The 17,840-nt window shown below is 39.4% G+C and overlaps 1 protein-coding gene across 1 annotated transcript in view; it reads left to right on the top strand.

Annotated features, from left to right (window-relative positions):
- The window catches only part of PGM5 (phosphoglucomutase 5), a 174,738-nt gene that overhangs the window by 30,435 nt on the left and 126,463 nt on the right, over nucleotides 1–17,840 (top strand). Inside the window, exons 5-6 of the mRNA XM_058565304.1 lie at nucleotides 2,395–2,585; nucleotides 3,193–3,347. Coding sequence (XP_058421287.1) covers nucleotides 2,395–2,585; nucleotides 3,193–3,347 — 346 coding nt within the window. The remainder of the gene's footprint in view (nucleotides 1–2,394; nucleotides 2,586–3,192; nucleotides 3,348–17,840) is intronic.

Raw genomic sequence — 17,840 nt, 5'->3', positions numbered from 1 at the left:
CTTTCTTTACACTGGATGCTTTTAGGGCCTTCGACTTATCTTCAGTGTCCCTACCTTTTGTAATGATGAATCCTAGTGTGGAACTATTTTCCTCTATTGTGCTGAACACTTGGAGGATCCTTTTAATCTGGAAACTTCTGTCCTTTAATTCTGGGAAATTTTCTTGAATTACTTGTTGGATGATTTCTTCCATTATTTTCTCTTTCCTTTCTTTCCAGAATGGCTATTGTTTAGATATTGGCCCTACTGGATTGATCTTTTAATTATCCTATTCTCTCCCCACCACCCATTTCTCTTCTCTTTGTTGTGTGCTACTTTCTGGGAGATTTCCTCAATTTTATCTCCAAGTTCTAATGTTAAGTTTTTCAGTTCCACTATCATATTTTTAATTTCCCCCAATTTTTTTTGTTTTCCAAATAATCTCTTTTTAAAAATAGTTTTCCTATTCATGTTTCGGGAATGCCACATCTTTTTTTATTTTTTTGTTAATTTTTTAATTTTTTTTTTGTGAGGAAGATCAGCCCTGAGCTAACATCCACGCTAATCCTCCTCTTTTTGCTGAGGAAGACTGGCTCTGAGCTAACATCTATTGCCAATCCTCCTCCTTTTTTTCCCCTAAAGCCCCAGTAGATAGTTGTATGTCATAGTTGCACATCCTTCTAGTTGCTGTATGTGGGACGTGGCCTCCGCATGGCCGGAGAAGCGGTGCGTCGGTGTGCGCCCGGGATCCAAACCCCGGCCGCCAGTAGCGGAGCGCGTGCACTTAAGCCACGCTAAGCCACGGGGCCGGCCCCACATCTTTTTTTAATGTCAGGTTTACTGAGGTATAGTTGATATACAGTAAGATTGACACCTCGTAGGTATACAATTTGACGAAATTTGACAAACATACATAGTTATGTAACTACTACGACACTCAAGACATAGAACATTTCCCTCAGTTCCCTTGTGGCTCTCTGTAGTCAAACCTTCCTCCTACCCCTAGCCTCTGGCAATCACTCATCTGCTTTCTGCCCCCATAGTTTTGCCTTTTCCAGAAATCCATATAAATACAAGCAGCTGTTTGCTTCAGACTTCTTTAACTAAGCGTAATGTTTCATAGATGCATTCATGTTGCCGTACATGGCAGTGGTTATTCCTTGTTATTGCTGAGTAGTATTTCATTGTATGGATGACCACAGTTTGTTTATCCTTTCACCAGTTGATATAATCAGGGTTATTTCTAGGTTTTGGCTACTACAAACAAAGCTGCGATAAACATTTGTGAACAAGTCTTTATGGGGCTATATGATTTCATTTGTCTTGGACAAATATCTAGGAGTGAGATCGCTGGATCATATGATAAGTGTATGTTTAACTTTATAAGAAATTGGCAAACTGTTTTCCAACATGTCTGTACCATTTGCACCACCAGCAAAGTATGAGAGCTCCAGTTTCTCTGTGTCCTCACCAGCACTTGATATTGTCAGTCTTTTCAATTTTAGAAGGCAATAATTTACACATATTTAAGCCAACAAGATTACCTACCCGTCCCACAATGTGCTACGTGTTCTACCTCAGGTTCCATTCCCTCACTTATAGTGTTCTTTCTTTTTGGATGGCATCCCCACTCTGCACACTTGTCAAATTTATATTCTTTATTCAAGTCCCCCTAGAAATGCTGCCTTTTTCCTGAAGCCTTACCTGTGGTCATTCCTTCTCTTAAGCCACTGGATCTAATTTCATAAATATACATTGAATGGCACTTGTCTTACCCTTGCAGTCACTCACCTGTGTTTGGCTCACCCCACTCCTAGATGAAGAGCCCAGTAATGCAGGACTGTGTATTTTAGGTCCCTTGAATATGATCCCCTCCATTCCTAATGTTGGAGTTTCATGTTAGGCCCTCCATAAATGTGTGTTGAACTGGAAACCACTATTCCTTAGCATTTATTTTGTAAAGCGTGCTTAGTTTTATATGCGTCAGTGGTTTACAGTGTTTAATTATACACTTGGCAGAGTTAAAACGATTGCAGAGACAAAGAACATTGCTAGAGCCTTTTAGTGCTTTTGCATATATTTAGCTAAAGCTTTTAATACAATGAGTCTTTATTAGGTAGTTGATTTCTTTCTGGCAACATTTTAAAAAAGTTTTAGAGAAAAATTTCATATAACTGAATTATTGAATACATCTTCCTATGCCTAATACGGTGACTGGCCCCGTAACTGACACGTGTAGATGCCCAAGGAGTAGTACTTAAAGTAAATATTACTCTGTGTTGTGTCTTGAAAAAGCTTGTAGAATTTATCTTTTTTTTTTTTCTGTGCTATTAAATGGTCTTTTTTGTTATAACCAGAAAAAACACCCTTGGGGAGTTCTGCAAAGATTTCGCATTAGTGTGTATCTTTTTTTAGTTATGGGACCCTATGTGAGAAAAGTCCTGTGTGATGAGCTGGGGGCCCCAGCCAATTCTGCAATAAACTGTGTTCCCCTGGAAGATTTTGGAGGACAGCATCCTGACCCAAACCTGACATATGCAACAACCCTTTTGGAAGCTATGAAAGGAGGGGAATATGGGTTTGGAGCTGCATTTGATGCTGACGGGGTAAGTAGGAAAGTTTGCCACCTGCTGACCTTTTTACCACATAATGAGCCAAACGTTGGAAACCAGAGAATTAATGAACACATCTGGGGCTGACGTGTATGGGGCATACGAACCCTAACTGGCTCTGTGTCTGCTCTTCTGTTTAATGACTAAGTATTGCAATTAAATAGCCGTGACTTTTCTTATTTCCAGGTAAGCATTATGTTATAAAGAGGTTATTTCCTTTAGAAAAGTATTGGTGCAATAAATCTTTATTTATAGCTGGTTTTGTTGAAAGCACCATGTTAAGGAACCAGCCATTTCAGCAATAACTCCTGTTCTCCATTATGTTGGAGGGAAAGTGTGAATTGAGAACACGGAGGCCACCGTAACCTGAGGTAGTCATCCACATTTCAACAAGTAGGACGCATTCCTGGTTGCATCTGGATCCTGAGATTTACAATATTCAGGGATTTAAAAGGTTTCCCATGCCTTCTTTGGCCTCCTTCAAGTTGTTTTAGGTTGTTTAAACCCAGGATGGTGGTCAAGTGGCTTGTGATGGTTATGGAAATGGGCTGCTGGTAGCAGATGCCTCTGTCTGATCATTTTCACACATTCTTTCCCACAGGACCGTTATATGATCCTAGGCCAAAACGGCTTCTTTGTGAGCCCGTCCGACTCCCTGGCCATCATTGCCGCCAACCTCTCTTGCATTCCGTATTTCCGTCAGATGGGGGTCCGAGGGTTTGGGAGGAGTATGCCCACCAGCACGGCCCTGGACAGGTAAGCAAGGATGTTACCATGAAAAACTTCATGGTGGGCCTCTGGTGTCCGTGTCCTCTTTGCTGGTAGCTGTCACTCATTCTTTCCTGCTCCATTGGGAACTTGTTGAAAGCATGGGAGCTTAGAGACATGGTAGCATCCTGGGTAGGAGCATGAATAATCAAGTGGCCTGAACTTGATTCTTGGTTCTGCCATTTCTTAGCTGTGGGAACTTGGGAGACTTATTTGATCTTCGTGCTTAGTTTCTTATCTTTAAAATGAAATGAGGATCATCATCACATGGATTATTAGGAGGTAGGAATGAAATGATTCATGTAAAATATTTAATGGAGTGCCTGGTGCAAAGTAAATACTTCATAAATGTTTAATAATCAAACTTACTAAATATGTAAGTGAGGTGGAAAGGACATAGGTTTTGAGGTCAGATAATATTATGTTTAAATGCCAGCTTGTATCCTCATTAGCTCTGTAAAATAAGGATGATATATTATAGGTTTGTTGTGAGGATGAAATGAGATATGCATGCACAGTGCCCAAGAGGAGGTTCACTTAGTAGATCAAACAGTGTTTGGTTTCTTTCTCCTTGCCCTATCATCCTTACCCTATCATCTTTACCATCTTTTACCTTGTCTTATAAAACAGTGAATTTCAGAGTCTAATATTTTCAAGCAACATGTATTATTATGGAAGCAATACTTGTGCATGGTGGAAGGTTAGAAAACACAAAAATAAGAAAATATAAACACCATATCCCTCTCCCTGAGTTTCCTATGTTAATGGATAAATGTATATTCCCTTTTGGATCTCTTTCTATACATATGAACATGTATAATTATAAATCATATGTAATATACATAATATAATATATGTAATATTCATAATATATATTTGCCTTTTTGTAATACCAAAAAGAAATCTGAAAGTACATATTGCTTTGTAACTTGCTTTTTCTTTTCCATCAACAATCTCCAACTTTGTATTAATACCTTTTTATGTCATCTAAAACTAAGATTATATTCAAATTTCCCCCAAGTGTCCCCAAAATATTTTTAATGGATGGTTTGCCCAAAGCAGCATTCCATCCAAGACCACATGTTGCATCTAGCTGTTACGTCTCTTAAGTCTTTTATAATATAACACAATCCTTTTCTCTTTCACTTAATGACAATAATTTTTGAAGAGACCTGACCAGTTGTCCTGCAGAATCCCAAATTCTGGATATGTGTGGTTATTTCCTTATGGTGTTATTCATTCATTCGATCATTCATGAGATAAAATCTATACACAGTGAAATGAGTAATCTTTAGGGTACAACTCAGTGAGTTTTGAAAAATGTATACATCTGTGTAACAACCATCCAGATTAAGATATAGAACATTCTCATCACCCGAAAAAGTTCCCTTGTGCCTCTTTCCAATTCCCCATAGGCAACCATTGTCATAATTTCTATTGCCATATTTAGGTTTTACCTGTTCTTGGACTTCACATAAACAGAATCATGTACTAAGAACTCGTTGGTTAGTGTTTTTTACTTAATACATATTTTTTAGTTCATCCACATCCATTGCATCTGTTGGTATTTCATTTCTTTTTGTTGCTATGTAGTATACCAAGTATGAATATATCACAATTTATTGTCCAATTTCCTGTTGATGGACATTTGGGTTGGGTTGTTTTCAGTTAGCTATTACGAGTCATGCTGCTAAGAGCATTCTTATACAAATCTTTTCTGGACCCATCTTTATTTCTCCTGGGTAAATATATAGGAATAGAATGCTGATTGTAGGGTAGATGTATGTTTAATTTTACAAAAAACTGCCAAACTGTTGTCCATTTTACACTCTTATTTGCAATGTATGAGAGTTCTAGTTGCTTCGTATCCTCATCAGCATTTGGTGTTGTCAGTCTTTTATTTTAGCCAGTCTAGTGAGTGCAAAATATTATTTCATTTTGGCTTAGATTTGCATCATCCTAATAACTAATGATGTTGAGCTCATTTTCATATGCTTATTGTCTGTTTGTGTAACTTTTTTGTTATGTACCTCTTCCAAATGTATTTGCTCAACTAAAAGATTCGGTTGTTTGTCTTTTTGTTATTGTCTTATAGAAGTTCTTTATATATTCTGGGTAATAAGTCTTTTGTCAGATATATGTATTACAAATATTTTCTCCCTGCCTATTGCCTGTCTTTTCATATTCTCATGGTGTCTTTTGATGAGCATAAGTTTTAAATTTTGATGAAGTCCAATTTATTATATTTTTCTTGTGTTAGTATATACTTTTTTGTCCTCTATAAGAAATCTTTGCTTACCCCAAGGTCGGAAAGATGTTTTTCCCTTGTTTTCTTCTAGAATTGTTGTAGTTTTAATTTTTACATATAAGTCTATGATGATTTTGAATTAATTTTTGTGTGTGGTGTAAGGCAGGGGTCAAAGTTCACTTTTTCCCCTTATCCAGTTGTTCTAACCCAATTTATTGAAAAGAATTTCCTCTTCCCTTAGTGCATTTGTTAAAAATCAGTTGACCCTGTGTATGTGGGTCTATTGCAAGGATTCTCTGTTCTGTTCCATTGATCTATTTGTCTATCTTTGTCTCTTGAGATTTCCAGTCCATGAATGTGGTATATATCTCAATTTATTCAGTTTTTTTAAATTTCTCTTACCTATTTCGTATTTTAATTTCTCTTACCTATGTTTTGTAATTTAGTGTAGAGGTCTTACACAATTTTTGTTAAATTTATTCCTGAGTATTTTATATATTTTTATGCTGTTGTAAATGAAATAGTTTTATAAATTTAATTTTCCAGTTGTTTGCTGCTAGTAATTAAAAATATAACTGATTTTTGTAAGTTGACCTTGTATTTTTCCACCAGAGGGGAGAATAATCACGTATCTTTTGAATGCCCCCCCTTTACTTCTCTCCCTCAGGTAATATTGAGATCAAGTCCGTGATGATGAACCAACCTCAGTTTAAAATTCTTGCCTAGCAGCACCAAAGAGTAGCTACATACATACAAACATGTATGAGCCCACATTTTTTTCCATTTGCCTTTGCCTGTAGCCTTTCTTTAAAAAAAAAAAATCAGTAAAACTGTAGAGAACAAGACAAAAATGGGACCATCTCTAGAAATTGAGAGCTCAGAGTCATATAGGATCCTGAGTGCTATGGAGGTTATTTAATATTGTGGAAGTGTATTTAATAATAGCACCTTTCACTTATACAGAGTCTTATGATTTAGAAAGAACTTTCATACATTTGATCTCATTTGATCTTTGCAATAATTTAGTGAGGTAATTGGGTAGGCCTTATTCTCAACATATTGAAATTGTTGAACCAATTATCAGAGAGGTTAAGTGACTTATACAAGGTTGCACAGCTCATAAGAAAGTGAAACTAGGTCTTCTGATTTAATTTACTGTTGCATCTGCCCAGTAACTGCAACTTGATCAGGATGGCCCCTGAGAAACCAGTTGAAAATATTGCCCAACTCTCCTGTGGGGTAGCCAGCAACTTTCCAAACCCTGGCCAGGAGAGGCTGGTTTCGTTCTGACAACAAAAACCATTTGTCCTCTTTTCTTGTGGAAATTTCCCAGTAGTTCTTGATTGCACTTGATGCTCCCTTCCCAATAAATCTCTTTTTCAGTTAGAAACTGGAGGCCTTGCTTAGAAATTTCACAAAGGAGCTGTTCTGATATGTAAGTGACCATTTAAAAGGATTATTCATGCTTGCTGGTGGGTATTCAGAATTCTGTGGGGCTCTGATGTGATTTGTTTTGGGCTCTTGATCTGTTGTATAGCTCCCAGGTGGAGTCTCATGACGGACACTTTGTAAGCTTCCCTCTTCTTAGATAAAATAAATGCAGCTTCAAAATTTATCTTGACAGTGGTTTCCATACAGGTTTTTTTTTTTTTTTTAATTAATAAAATCATAGGAATGTGCCCATCAATGCCAGGCCCTGGGAGAATGACAGCTGAGTAGTTGAGACACATTAAATTGTGCACTTGACTAAACTCCTGGGATTCTAGAATAAGGGGGGCCTGCACCCTTGAAACTGATGAATTATTCAGACAAACTTTCATTATTCACAGATAATTGTTGTTCCCTGAGGGAGGACTTTCAGTGTTTTGAATTTCTACTCTTACAGTGTCACTAAGACAAGGATTCCATTTACCCCAGAAGAATATAGTTTCAGCCTTGGAAATGGTATTCTTTTCGGGCTTTATCATTCTGAATGTGTCTGATTTTTGGTTACAGATGAGTCTGTGTTGCTGAAATCATTTTGGTTCAAATGCTTTGAGAAGTAAAGCACATTCAAAGTAAGTTTGTGGCCCGAAGCCTGTCTCCACCCCATGCAGAGGTATTAAATAATCCTCCACGTCATCATCCTTCAATAATATTTATAAAGTGTTCATCTGTGCTTGGGGCCGTGCCGCATGCTGTGCAAAAGAAGGCAAACACACACAGATTTGAGCCCTCCTCATTAGAGATATTTACAGCCTCAAACAAGGCTAGCATCCTTGAATACGCTGCAAGGGAGCCAGATCTGAAAATTGTTTTGACTACGAAAGGGAGGCCATATAAGGTCCACCACCCACAAATACGGTGGCGAAGGGAATTAATTCTCTTCTACCCTCTATTTTATTTGTTCTTTGTGCCACCCCTGTTGTTCACCATTTATTCACTCAAGAAATCTTTATTAAGGGTCTTCTAGGTCCTAGACAACTATCCATTGCCCTGGTGGAACTCACGGTCTAGTGGAGAAGAGAGTAACAAGTAAAGAAAAAATATATAAATACAAATTGTAACACATGCTCAGGGGAAATGAACTTGATGCAGTAATGATTGGTGGGTATGGAGCATCCTGCTTAGATAGGGTAGCCAGGGAAGGATTCTCTGGAGAGGTTATGGGTAGGACTGGAGATCAGAAACATGCAGCTGGACCTGGCTATGATACTGGGATTAGAAATGGCCATAACACATGTGAAAATACTTATTTTTTTAGGATGAAGTCTATAGCTATTTGTTGCCAATCCCCAATCTGAAATATGCACTGTAGCTTTATCTTCAACATATTCAGCTGGTCATTGGAATCCAGATAGTGTTAATCCTGCAAGTATGCAAGTATCTCCTGATCTACAATGACCTTGGTCCTTGCTTCATCCTTTAGATCTGCTCTGTTTTGTCTCCAAGACCAGTCATGATGCACAACAGTGATGGGAGAGAGTGTTGTGAGCTAATATGTGATTACCCAGTCTCTCATACATTGCTTCTGCTATAGAATGATAGGAAGTATTTTGCCCCAGCAGATAAATATGTTTAAGTGTAGCCTATATTAAAAGAAAAAAAAAAAAGATACCACCTTTATCATAGTAGTTATTGCTCTGAAACTCTCCATAGCTAATTAAGTCCGGGTCAAGGCAGAAAAAGATGGCACCCTGAAAAGAGGTTTACTAAAGAGAATTTAATAGTAGTAACTTAATAATCTGGTCCATGGAAGTATGGGAGAAATTAATTAAGGAAAAGAAAAAAATCAAGAAGAGATGGAGAGGCACCCCAGGACTCACAATAGCAGAAAGCTGTTAATTCCCCTGGGACTGAAGGGTCAAGGGGAGGGATCAGGGTAACCAGAGCCTGGTGAGGTCTGGAGTTGTGAAAGATGGGCTGTCAAACAGGAACTGAACTGATCAAGGAGATATGAATACCCCAGCATCTCTCTTTTCCCACCCGCCAATCTCCTGCTGATGCCTCTGATGGACCAAGCCCACCTGGAAGCCAGAAGGCAACCTGTGGATCTCAGCCTCCTCGAGAAGAGAACAGGGCCAAGATGGGCAGTGAGGAAATGGGATCTCTAGAGTAGAAGAGGGAAAAGACTAGCCAGCATGACTAGCACATGGCCAATATTTTTGGTCATCTCTACTTGTTTATCTTCCAGTCGCATCCTCTCCCTTCTTTTCTGGACCTTAGGTGTAGAGAGTTGAGTTAATCATACTCGTAATTGAATAATTCTTTCATAATTTGTCCCATGGGAGACTCATTTCTTCTTATTAAAAAAAAATGTATTTCTCTCTTCTCTGATTACCTTCCCCCCATAGATAACCATAAAAAGGTGTTTATTGGATATCCTTTTGTTTGTGTATATTGTTGTTTTATTTGTGTGTATTTTTTTATTTTATTGAGGTCACATTGGTTTATAACATTATGTAAATTTCAGATGTACATCATTATATTTCGGCTTATGTATAGACTGCATTGTGTTCACCACCAAGAGTCTAGTTTCCATCCATCGCCGTACATATGTGCCCCTTTACCCCTCTCGCCCTCCCCCCACCTGCTTCCCCTCTGGTAACCACCAATTTGTTCTCTGTATCTATGTGTGTGTTTTTTAATCTTCCACGTATGAGTGAAATCATATGGTATTTGTATTTTTCTGTTTGACTTATTTCACTTAGTGTGATACCCTCAAGGTCCATCCATGTTGTTGCAAATGGCACAATTTCATCTTTTTTATCGCTGAGTAGTATTCCCTTGTGTGTATATGTATGTGTGTGTGTGTGTGTGTGTGTGTGTGTGTGTATATATATATATATATATATATATATATATACCATATCTTCTTTATTCATTCTTCCATTGATGGGCACTTATGTTGCTTCCAAGTCTTGGCTATTGTGAATAATGCTGCAATGAACATAGGAGTGCGTATATCTTTTTTTTGTGTGTGTGTGAGGAAGATTGGCCCTGAGCTAACATCTGCCAATGCTCCTATTTTTGCTGAGGAACACTGGCCCTGGGCTGACATCCGTGCCCATCTTCCTCCACTTTATATGGGACGCCGCCACAGCATGGCTTGCTGAGCGGTGCATCGGTGTGTGCCCTGGATCCGAACCAGCAAACCCCGGGCCGCCACAGCGGAGTCCGCGCACTTAACTGCTTGCATCACCGGGCTGGCCCCAGGAGTGCATATATCTTTTTTGCATTGGTGTTTTCATGTTCTTTGGATAAATACCCAGAAGTGGAATAGCTGGATCATATGATATTTCTATTTTTAATTTTTTGAGAAATCTCCATACTGTTTTCCATAGTGGCTGCACCAGTTTGCATTCCCACCAGCAGTGTATGAGGGTTCCCATTTGCGTGTATTTTAAATTGTTGTGACTAGTACTGTATAATAGATTGTATTTGGTTTCTTACTTTCTTCCACTAAAGACTATGTGTTAAGATCCTCTCAATTGCTATGTGTGCATTTAGTGTGTTGTTTCTAACTGCGTAGTACTCCATCGTGTACATCCACGACACTTCACCTCTCTATTCCCTCAGCAATGAACATTCAGGCTGCCTCTTACTTCCTGCCACAATGAAGAATGCTGCATAGCTCCCCCTGGAATTTGTGCGAGAATTTCTTTGAGATGTGTATCCAGGAGCAGAATTTTGGGGCCAGAGGGAGTGTCTATACTTAATTTGACCTAATTTGACCAAATATTGTTAGATGGCGCTCTAGAATGGCTTTATGAGTCTGCTTCCTCTACCAGTTCCTGCATCTTCAAATCCAGGCCAACACTGTATGTTGTCCGGCTGTCTGGTTTTTTCCCAGTGGAATAGATAGAGAGTAATATACAATTGCTGTATTGATGTTTCATTTTTCATATTACTCATGAGCATCTCTTTGTATGTCTGAGAGATTTGGGGCTTTCCTTCTGTTACTTGCCTGTTCCTGTCCTTTGCCCATTTTTCTGTTTAGGGTTCCTCCTTTTTTTTTTTGATGGATTTGCAGGAGTTCATTATATATCTTAGATATTAGACCCTTGTCAATTTGAGGCACTTCTAATTTTCATCTTTTTTCTTCACACAAAATTTTTCCCCTTAGTTCTATATCCAAATTGCTGTTAATAGACAGCTCTGTTATAGACAATTCAAATTTAATATGTGTGTAAATAGCAACTTTTTTGATTTTCCCTAAAAATTGTTCTTTTTTGTGTTTATTATCTGGGTGAATCACCAATCACCCAAGTTGTAAACCTTGGAATAATCTTGGACTTCTACTTCTCTCTTATTCCCAATGTACCATTAGTCACTGGGTCTTGTTAGAAAAATCTCTTAAATTTTTTCCTGAATCATTCTTTCCTCTCCATCCCTAGTATTACTTTTCTAGTTCAGGTTCTCAAAATCTTTTGCTTAGACTATTGCAATAGTCAATGAACTAGTCTACCTGCCCCCAGATCTCCTCTTCTTCCTTCTGTATTCTGGACTACCCCAAAGGCAGTTGTTCTAAGGCAGAAAGCTACACATCTCCCTCCCTTGCTTAAAATCTCTTGGTGGCTTACAAAGCCTACAGAATGGAATCCTATCTCCTGATCCTAAAACATGCGTCATCTCCTGATTGTGAACAACTCACTGTTGCCTGCATTTTTATCCTGCCCTCTAGATGTCTTGTGCGGCTTACAGTTCCCCAGATTCACTGGCCTCTCACACTGCTGTGCTTTGCACGTGCTGTTTGCTCTCTTCCTTGAAATGTGTTCCTTTACCCCACCCCATGCCACTTTGTTCTTCCTTATCTTTCAAGGCTTGAGTCAAGCATCACCTTCTTAGAAAGTACTCCTTTGGTATCATATTCTCTCCACCACAAAGCAGCATATGGAACTTACTCTTCACAATTGTCACAGACATTGAAAACATGTACTTGTCTGTTTCCTAGTGTCCTGTGAGCCATCCAAAGGCAAAAGTTTTATCCAGTGTCTGGCACAGAATAGGTTCTCAATAAACACTTATTAAATGAATGGATGAGATTTCTTTCCTTTTTGGATACCTTTTACTTGGGAGAAAAAGTAACTAGGACTCCACAGATCTAAGCACATAATTTTAAAAGTTATCTACTATGAACTACCAGTATGCTTCTTTTGACTTTTGTACAAAATAAATTTATTGGTGCTGTCACCTGGTGCATCTGGTATACTTGAATGATAAGAACAAAGATGAATGATGTATAGTTATACAATCTTTTTTGGGTATACTACAGCTGTGCCTGACTAATGGTTTTAATTTACTTTTAGGTAAGTTTATAGTGAGTGAGATTTTTAGTAATGATATGTGGGTATTGATTATAACCTAATCAAGATGAAATAAAAGGAAGCAACCACGTAGCAGTTGTGTCCTAGTCAACAACTAAAAACTCCCCACAGCCTGAACTTAAGCTCTGGATTCCTTATTTCTTGCCCTGGTAAGTAGGCTGAGGAGTGGATTTCTTCCTAGGACACTTAGAAGATGCCTAGCACTGCCTTCAGCTATGCTTTTGTGTTCACCTACTGGAAAGGATGCTGACAATGATTCAAGCTGGCTCTTCAGTGTTTCTAAGAGTTGGTGCCTGATGAGAAAGTGATTTCATGCCTACCTTTGGTAGAGGGCACTTATGAATTAATTGGCTGAAGTGAGAGGAATAAATTGTTAACGTTAAAGACTAGAAGCTACAAAAGCTTTGGAGACGTTGGATAAACAATCTTTTGTTCAGTTGTTCAGAGCCATCTTGGGTTTCTACTGTCTGAGTTGGTCAGGAAAACAATTTTGGATGAGCATTAAGTGAACTGAGTTCCAAACTGTATAGTCATCATCACCCTTCCATGTGAACTGAAAGACAAATCATTTTTAGCAATCTGCTCTCTCCTGTCTGCGACATTTGCAAGGACCCTTTGCCACTCTTTGGTTCTGTTTCTAGAAAGATATAGTCGTTGTTACGGGTGTCCAGCATCCTAGTCTCAGCTCTTCCACTGCCTTGGCACTCCTTGGACTTTGGCAAGTAATTTTGCTTATTGGTGGATTTGGCCAGTTCTGAAAGAAGTCCCTTAACACTGCCTGGGTGACTGGGGATTAAAGACCATTTTAAACAGGAGTTTCAATGCCATCTGGTGCAGAGCATATGCTAAGCGGTGTGCAGTTGCTCTCCAACGGGAACTTTGACTTCATGGCCCACCTTTATTTATAATCTCAAATTTGGTTTTTGGAGGGTCTGTTTGGCTAAATGACCTCCTCCTTTTTTTCTTGTGACTTAAAATAGTTACACAATTTAAAAATCAATCCCATTCATTACTGCAAAGAGGCATGAGTTAATTTTGGGGCTGATAAAAATGTTTTCTATCTTGATTGTAGTGGTAGTTACAAAACTATCTGTCTATCTATCTATCTGTATATATGTCAAGACTCATGGAACTGTACACTTAAAATTGGTGAATTTTATTTTATGTAAATTATACCTTGATAAAGGCGATAAAAATAATCAAATTCTGTTTATTTGAAAACAAAACAAAGCACTTCTCCTGGGTCTTCCTTTATGATCGAGGTCAGGAATCATCACCCTCTTTGAATGACTCTGGTTCCCAGCATCGAGGCTCGCATTTATCAAACCATCCATCAACCCTGGCTGGGTTCGGGTGAGTCAAGTGGCGGTTGGAATCCCTGTCTACTGCCTCCTTCCTGTGGTGAGCCAGGACGCCAATATAGCACCTGAGTCTTGTCTTGGAGAAGACTTGCGTTTCGAGTGAAAAGTTCTACGACTTCAAGGTCATTAGTCAGATTTACTGGCGGCGTAAAAGATAGAAGGAAGATAGAACAGCCCAGTGTAACTCTGAACCATATGTTTTGTCAAGCCTCCAGAGAAGCTTGGCACTTGACAATGCTTTTAAGTGAAGGAGGATAATGATAAATCATCTTAGGCCAGAATGTTCTTCTGGAGTGAAAGAGCATGTACTTTATATTTCAAAATGGATTTTGTAACTCTCACACACGCAAAAAATTTTGAATGGATTTTAAACCCCGACCTCATAGGGTAGTGTTAAGCTGGGCTTGTTGGAACACTGCTTAAATAATTTCTAAATAGCATTGATTTCACTTTACCCATCAGGCTGAGAGAAGAATAATATTTAAGAAGGATGCAGAGGGTGAATCAGGAAGGTGCCCAAAAGTTTTTCCTGCTCAGCAAAGAGGAAGAGGGTGAATGCATTTTTATTGACAGTGAACTCTATTACAGTATCTTCTTCGATTTTCACACGAGCCCTCAGAAGTATTTGAGTCAGACACTATCATGGACATTTTATAGGAAAAATATGATGTTCAGAGGTTCAGTAACTTTCCCAAGGTCACCCATCAAGAAAAGAGCAGTCAAGACTGGTACTGGATTGCTTGATTCCAAGTCTCATAATTTCTTTACTGTTCTTTATTGTTGAGAACAGGAAAACATTCTGATTGTACCTTGAGTGAAAGTCATTTGTGTGAATTGGTGTGTGTGTGTGGGAACCTATGCTGCCCCAAAGGTGGTGGATGACCTCAGACAAGCATAATTAATTTCAACCCCAAGATGTCTTGTAATTTTGACCTTGAACATCACTACTGTGTAGTAAAGCTTTGGAAGAAGCCATTCCTGGCTTTAACTTAAGACTTCCAGGAAAATGTCTGGGGTTCAAGGTAAGGTTTAAATTTTATACTCTTGCCTCAGGATCTGCTTGAAGTAGTAACATTACCAGCAGTGGCTGGACAAAAAAACATATATCAGGTTTCAGCAGCTTTTCTCTGTTACATTTCATGTAAAGTGGGTTAAGCAGATACAATTCCTTCTCTCTCTGAGTTTTTAATCTCAGACAGATAGCATTGATGACCAGAAACATAAAAGATACCGATGAAGTACAATGGGTTCCTTTAGTAAATAATATGTTAGAGTTGGGGATAACATGTCCATGCTGAGGAAAAAAAAAAGAAAATAAATCTTGTCAGCTCCCGTCTCGATGCCCTACACAGGTGAGGGTAGACCCCAGACCTAGGGATCCGTTCGTCCCGTCTCTGATCAGGTTTCTGCTTGAGGTTTAATTAAATTCGTCATTTGGAATTCCAAGTTCTTTTAGAGTCCTCAGTTGCATCGGTGGTTTGTATTCTAGCATGGAGGAAAACTCTTTGTTGAGTTGGTGCCTGTATTTAGGAATGCAAGCTCTCTATCCAGGACTAACAGAGTGATTGTGTGAGTCAGGATCTTTGTGCTGCAAATAAGGAAAAACTAGCTGAAATGGGGCCTAAATAATGAAGGGAATGTGTTGGCCCACATAACTGAAGTAGAGTTGGCCTCAGGTGAACCTTGATCCATCACTTGACCTGGATACTCCCTCTCTGCTCTGCCTTAGAAGGTGTCACTCTCTCCCTCAGGATCCCTGCCTCTGGCTCTCCAGACTCTCCATTTGGGGGAACAAATGTCTGCAAGATTTCCAGACCTCACTCTCTTACACCACCTTGTCTATGAGGATGAGAGACAAAGTTTTTTAGAAAGAAGCAACTGAAAACATCTCCTTGAGTCTTGACTTTGGTTGGGGTTTATACCGTCTCTGACCCATTGACTCATGAGGCCATGAGGGATGGGATAGGCTGAAAGTCTTAAGCCCCTTCTCCCTTATTAGGTGGAGCTGGGAGGATGGTCATTCCTTCCCAAACCAAATGACCCAGTGTGGATGCAGTTGTTTTCCAAAGCAAGATCTTTCTTTTTTCCTTCCAGAAGCAGTAACTGCAGTGACTTGGGACCCAATAGATGACAAAGGAATGTGAGCTAGGTGAGGGCATTGGAGTGTAGTTCTGGAGGGAGAATTCAGGACCTAGCTAATAACTCAAAGTTGTTACCTCCTTCCCTTGCAAATCCTCCGCTTACTTACCAATTGTTACCAATTGAACTCTCTCCCCACCTGGGAGAGACCCAAGGAAGGGTCTTTTGTCCTTCCTTCCTCTTGGGGTTCTTCCTCTGTTCAGCGTCGCAACTTTGAGACAAGACCAAAGCTGAGCGTTCAATAGCACAAGCTTTATTCAATGGCCAAAGAATGGAGAAGTGGACAAAGTTCACAAATAAACTTCACCACTCCTGGGGCGATTAAGCAGCGATTATAAGGGGTCAGGGTAATGAAGGGGAGGAATATTCACAATTGTTCTGGGGAACTGGGCAGGCTTATCGGAGAGTATGGTGCCACCTCTTTTCTTTCCTTATTTGGTGATATCCTGCCATTGCCATGGTGGTTGTAACCCATGGCGCCAGTGGGTGTGTTTTGTAGCATTGTAGTGTATTACAATGAGTGTATAATGAGCTGCAGGGTCTATGTTGGGTAAAGTCAGACTGCCATGTTGCCTTTTACCAGTTTTGACTGTTTTTTTTCAGCCATCTTCTCCTTCCTCTCTGTGGTTTTCTGCAAGCTAAAGGTAACATACTAGGCTTGTTCTGAGCAGGGTTGTGGTTCATGTCTTATGGGCCCAGGGGCCACGGTAACACCAATAACTGAGAATGGTTCTAGAATTAGAACGGTGCTTGCCTGTGACCCTTGCATATGGTCATGGATTCATCTGACCTTCTTTCCCATCCTCTCCTCTCTACTCTTTCCTTCCTTCCCTTCTTTCTCCTTCCCTCTCTTCCTCCATCTCTCTTGTCCTCTCTCTCCTTCCTTATTTTTCCTCCCTCCATACCCTCCCTCTCTCCTTACTTACCTTCCACCTTGTCATTTTTCAAAAAACATTTTTCTAGCACCTACTCTGTGCCAGGCACACTGCCAGATTCTGGATATCACTGCTGGAGTTTATCTTCTCTTCCACCTCCTTTCTTCTTCTGTCAAACTTCACTGTTACCAAAATTTATTAGTATTCTCTGTGTAAGGTATTCTGCTAGACTGAGGTTCATGACTTCAATCTGTATGTTAATGATAGACTTGGAGAGTGTTTTCAAATCATGATAACATTGTAGCTACAGATTGCCTTACACAGATTCTACTACCTATATTTAGGAGTGGGAGAGAGAGAACATAGGTTAAGTAGTGCAAACATTTATTCCTGCTGGTGTACTCAAACAAGCTCATGCACGGGATGGGACATCGTACTCTCTGACTTTCATTGGCCTCTTTCAAACCCAGGCTACCTGGGTTTGAATTCTGACTCCTCTGATCTCTGGCTCTGTGACCTTGTGCTGGTTCCCTAGCTAGGGTCTCCTCTGCTAAATGAGGATAATAACAGCACCTTTCTCATTGAGGATGAAATGAGGTAATGTATGGACAGTGCTTAGAGCAGTGCTGGTCCACAGTAAAAGCTCAATTAAGGTCAGCTATTATTATAATGATAATGGAGTTTTATAGATAGCAAATTCAAGGATGGGCAGTGGATTCTAGTGACTAGTCTCCAGTTCTTCACACTAAGGAACTAGGACTAAACCTTAACCAGTGGCTACACTGAGATCCTATTTCCCCCGTGTAGATAATAGTGATTGGGTGTTGTTTCTTGCTTTGAGTACCTCACATTTCACAGTAAACAAAGCTTTTACAAGACTGCTCTGTGAACCTCAAATCTTTGTATTTGGTAGTTTCTTGGATTACCTCATAAGTAATGATTGTTAGTTTTCTTTAGCTCGTTTTTTATATGTATACAGAACCTTTCAATTAGGAACCCAGAATTAGACCCATTGCCTTTCAATCTTTTGCCTTTTTATTAATATCTTTTAA

This window comes from Diceros bicornis, chromosome 22 (assembly GCF_020826845.1).
Source record: "Diceros bicornis minor isolate mBicDic1 chromosome 22, mDicBic1.mat.cur, whole genome shotgun sequence".
In the NCBI taxonomy this organism is placed as follows: Eukaryota; Metazoa; Chordata; class Mammalia; order Perissodactyla; family Rhinocerotidae; genus Diceros; species Diceros bicornis.
Note: the sequence above shows the minus strand (reverse complement) of the source record. Positions and strands in the feature narration are given on the sequence as shown.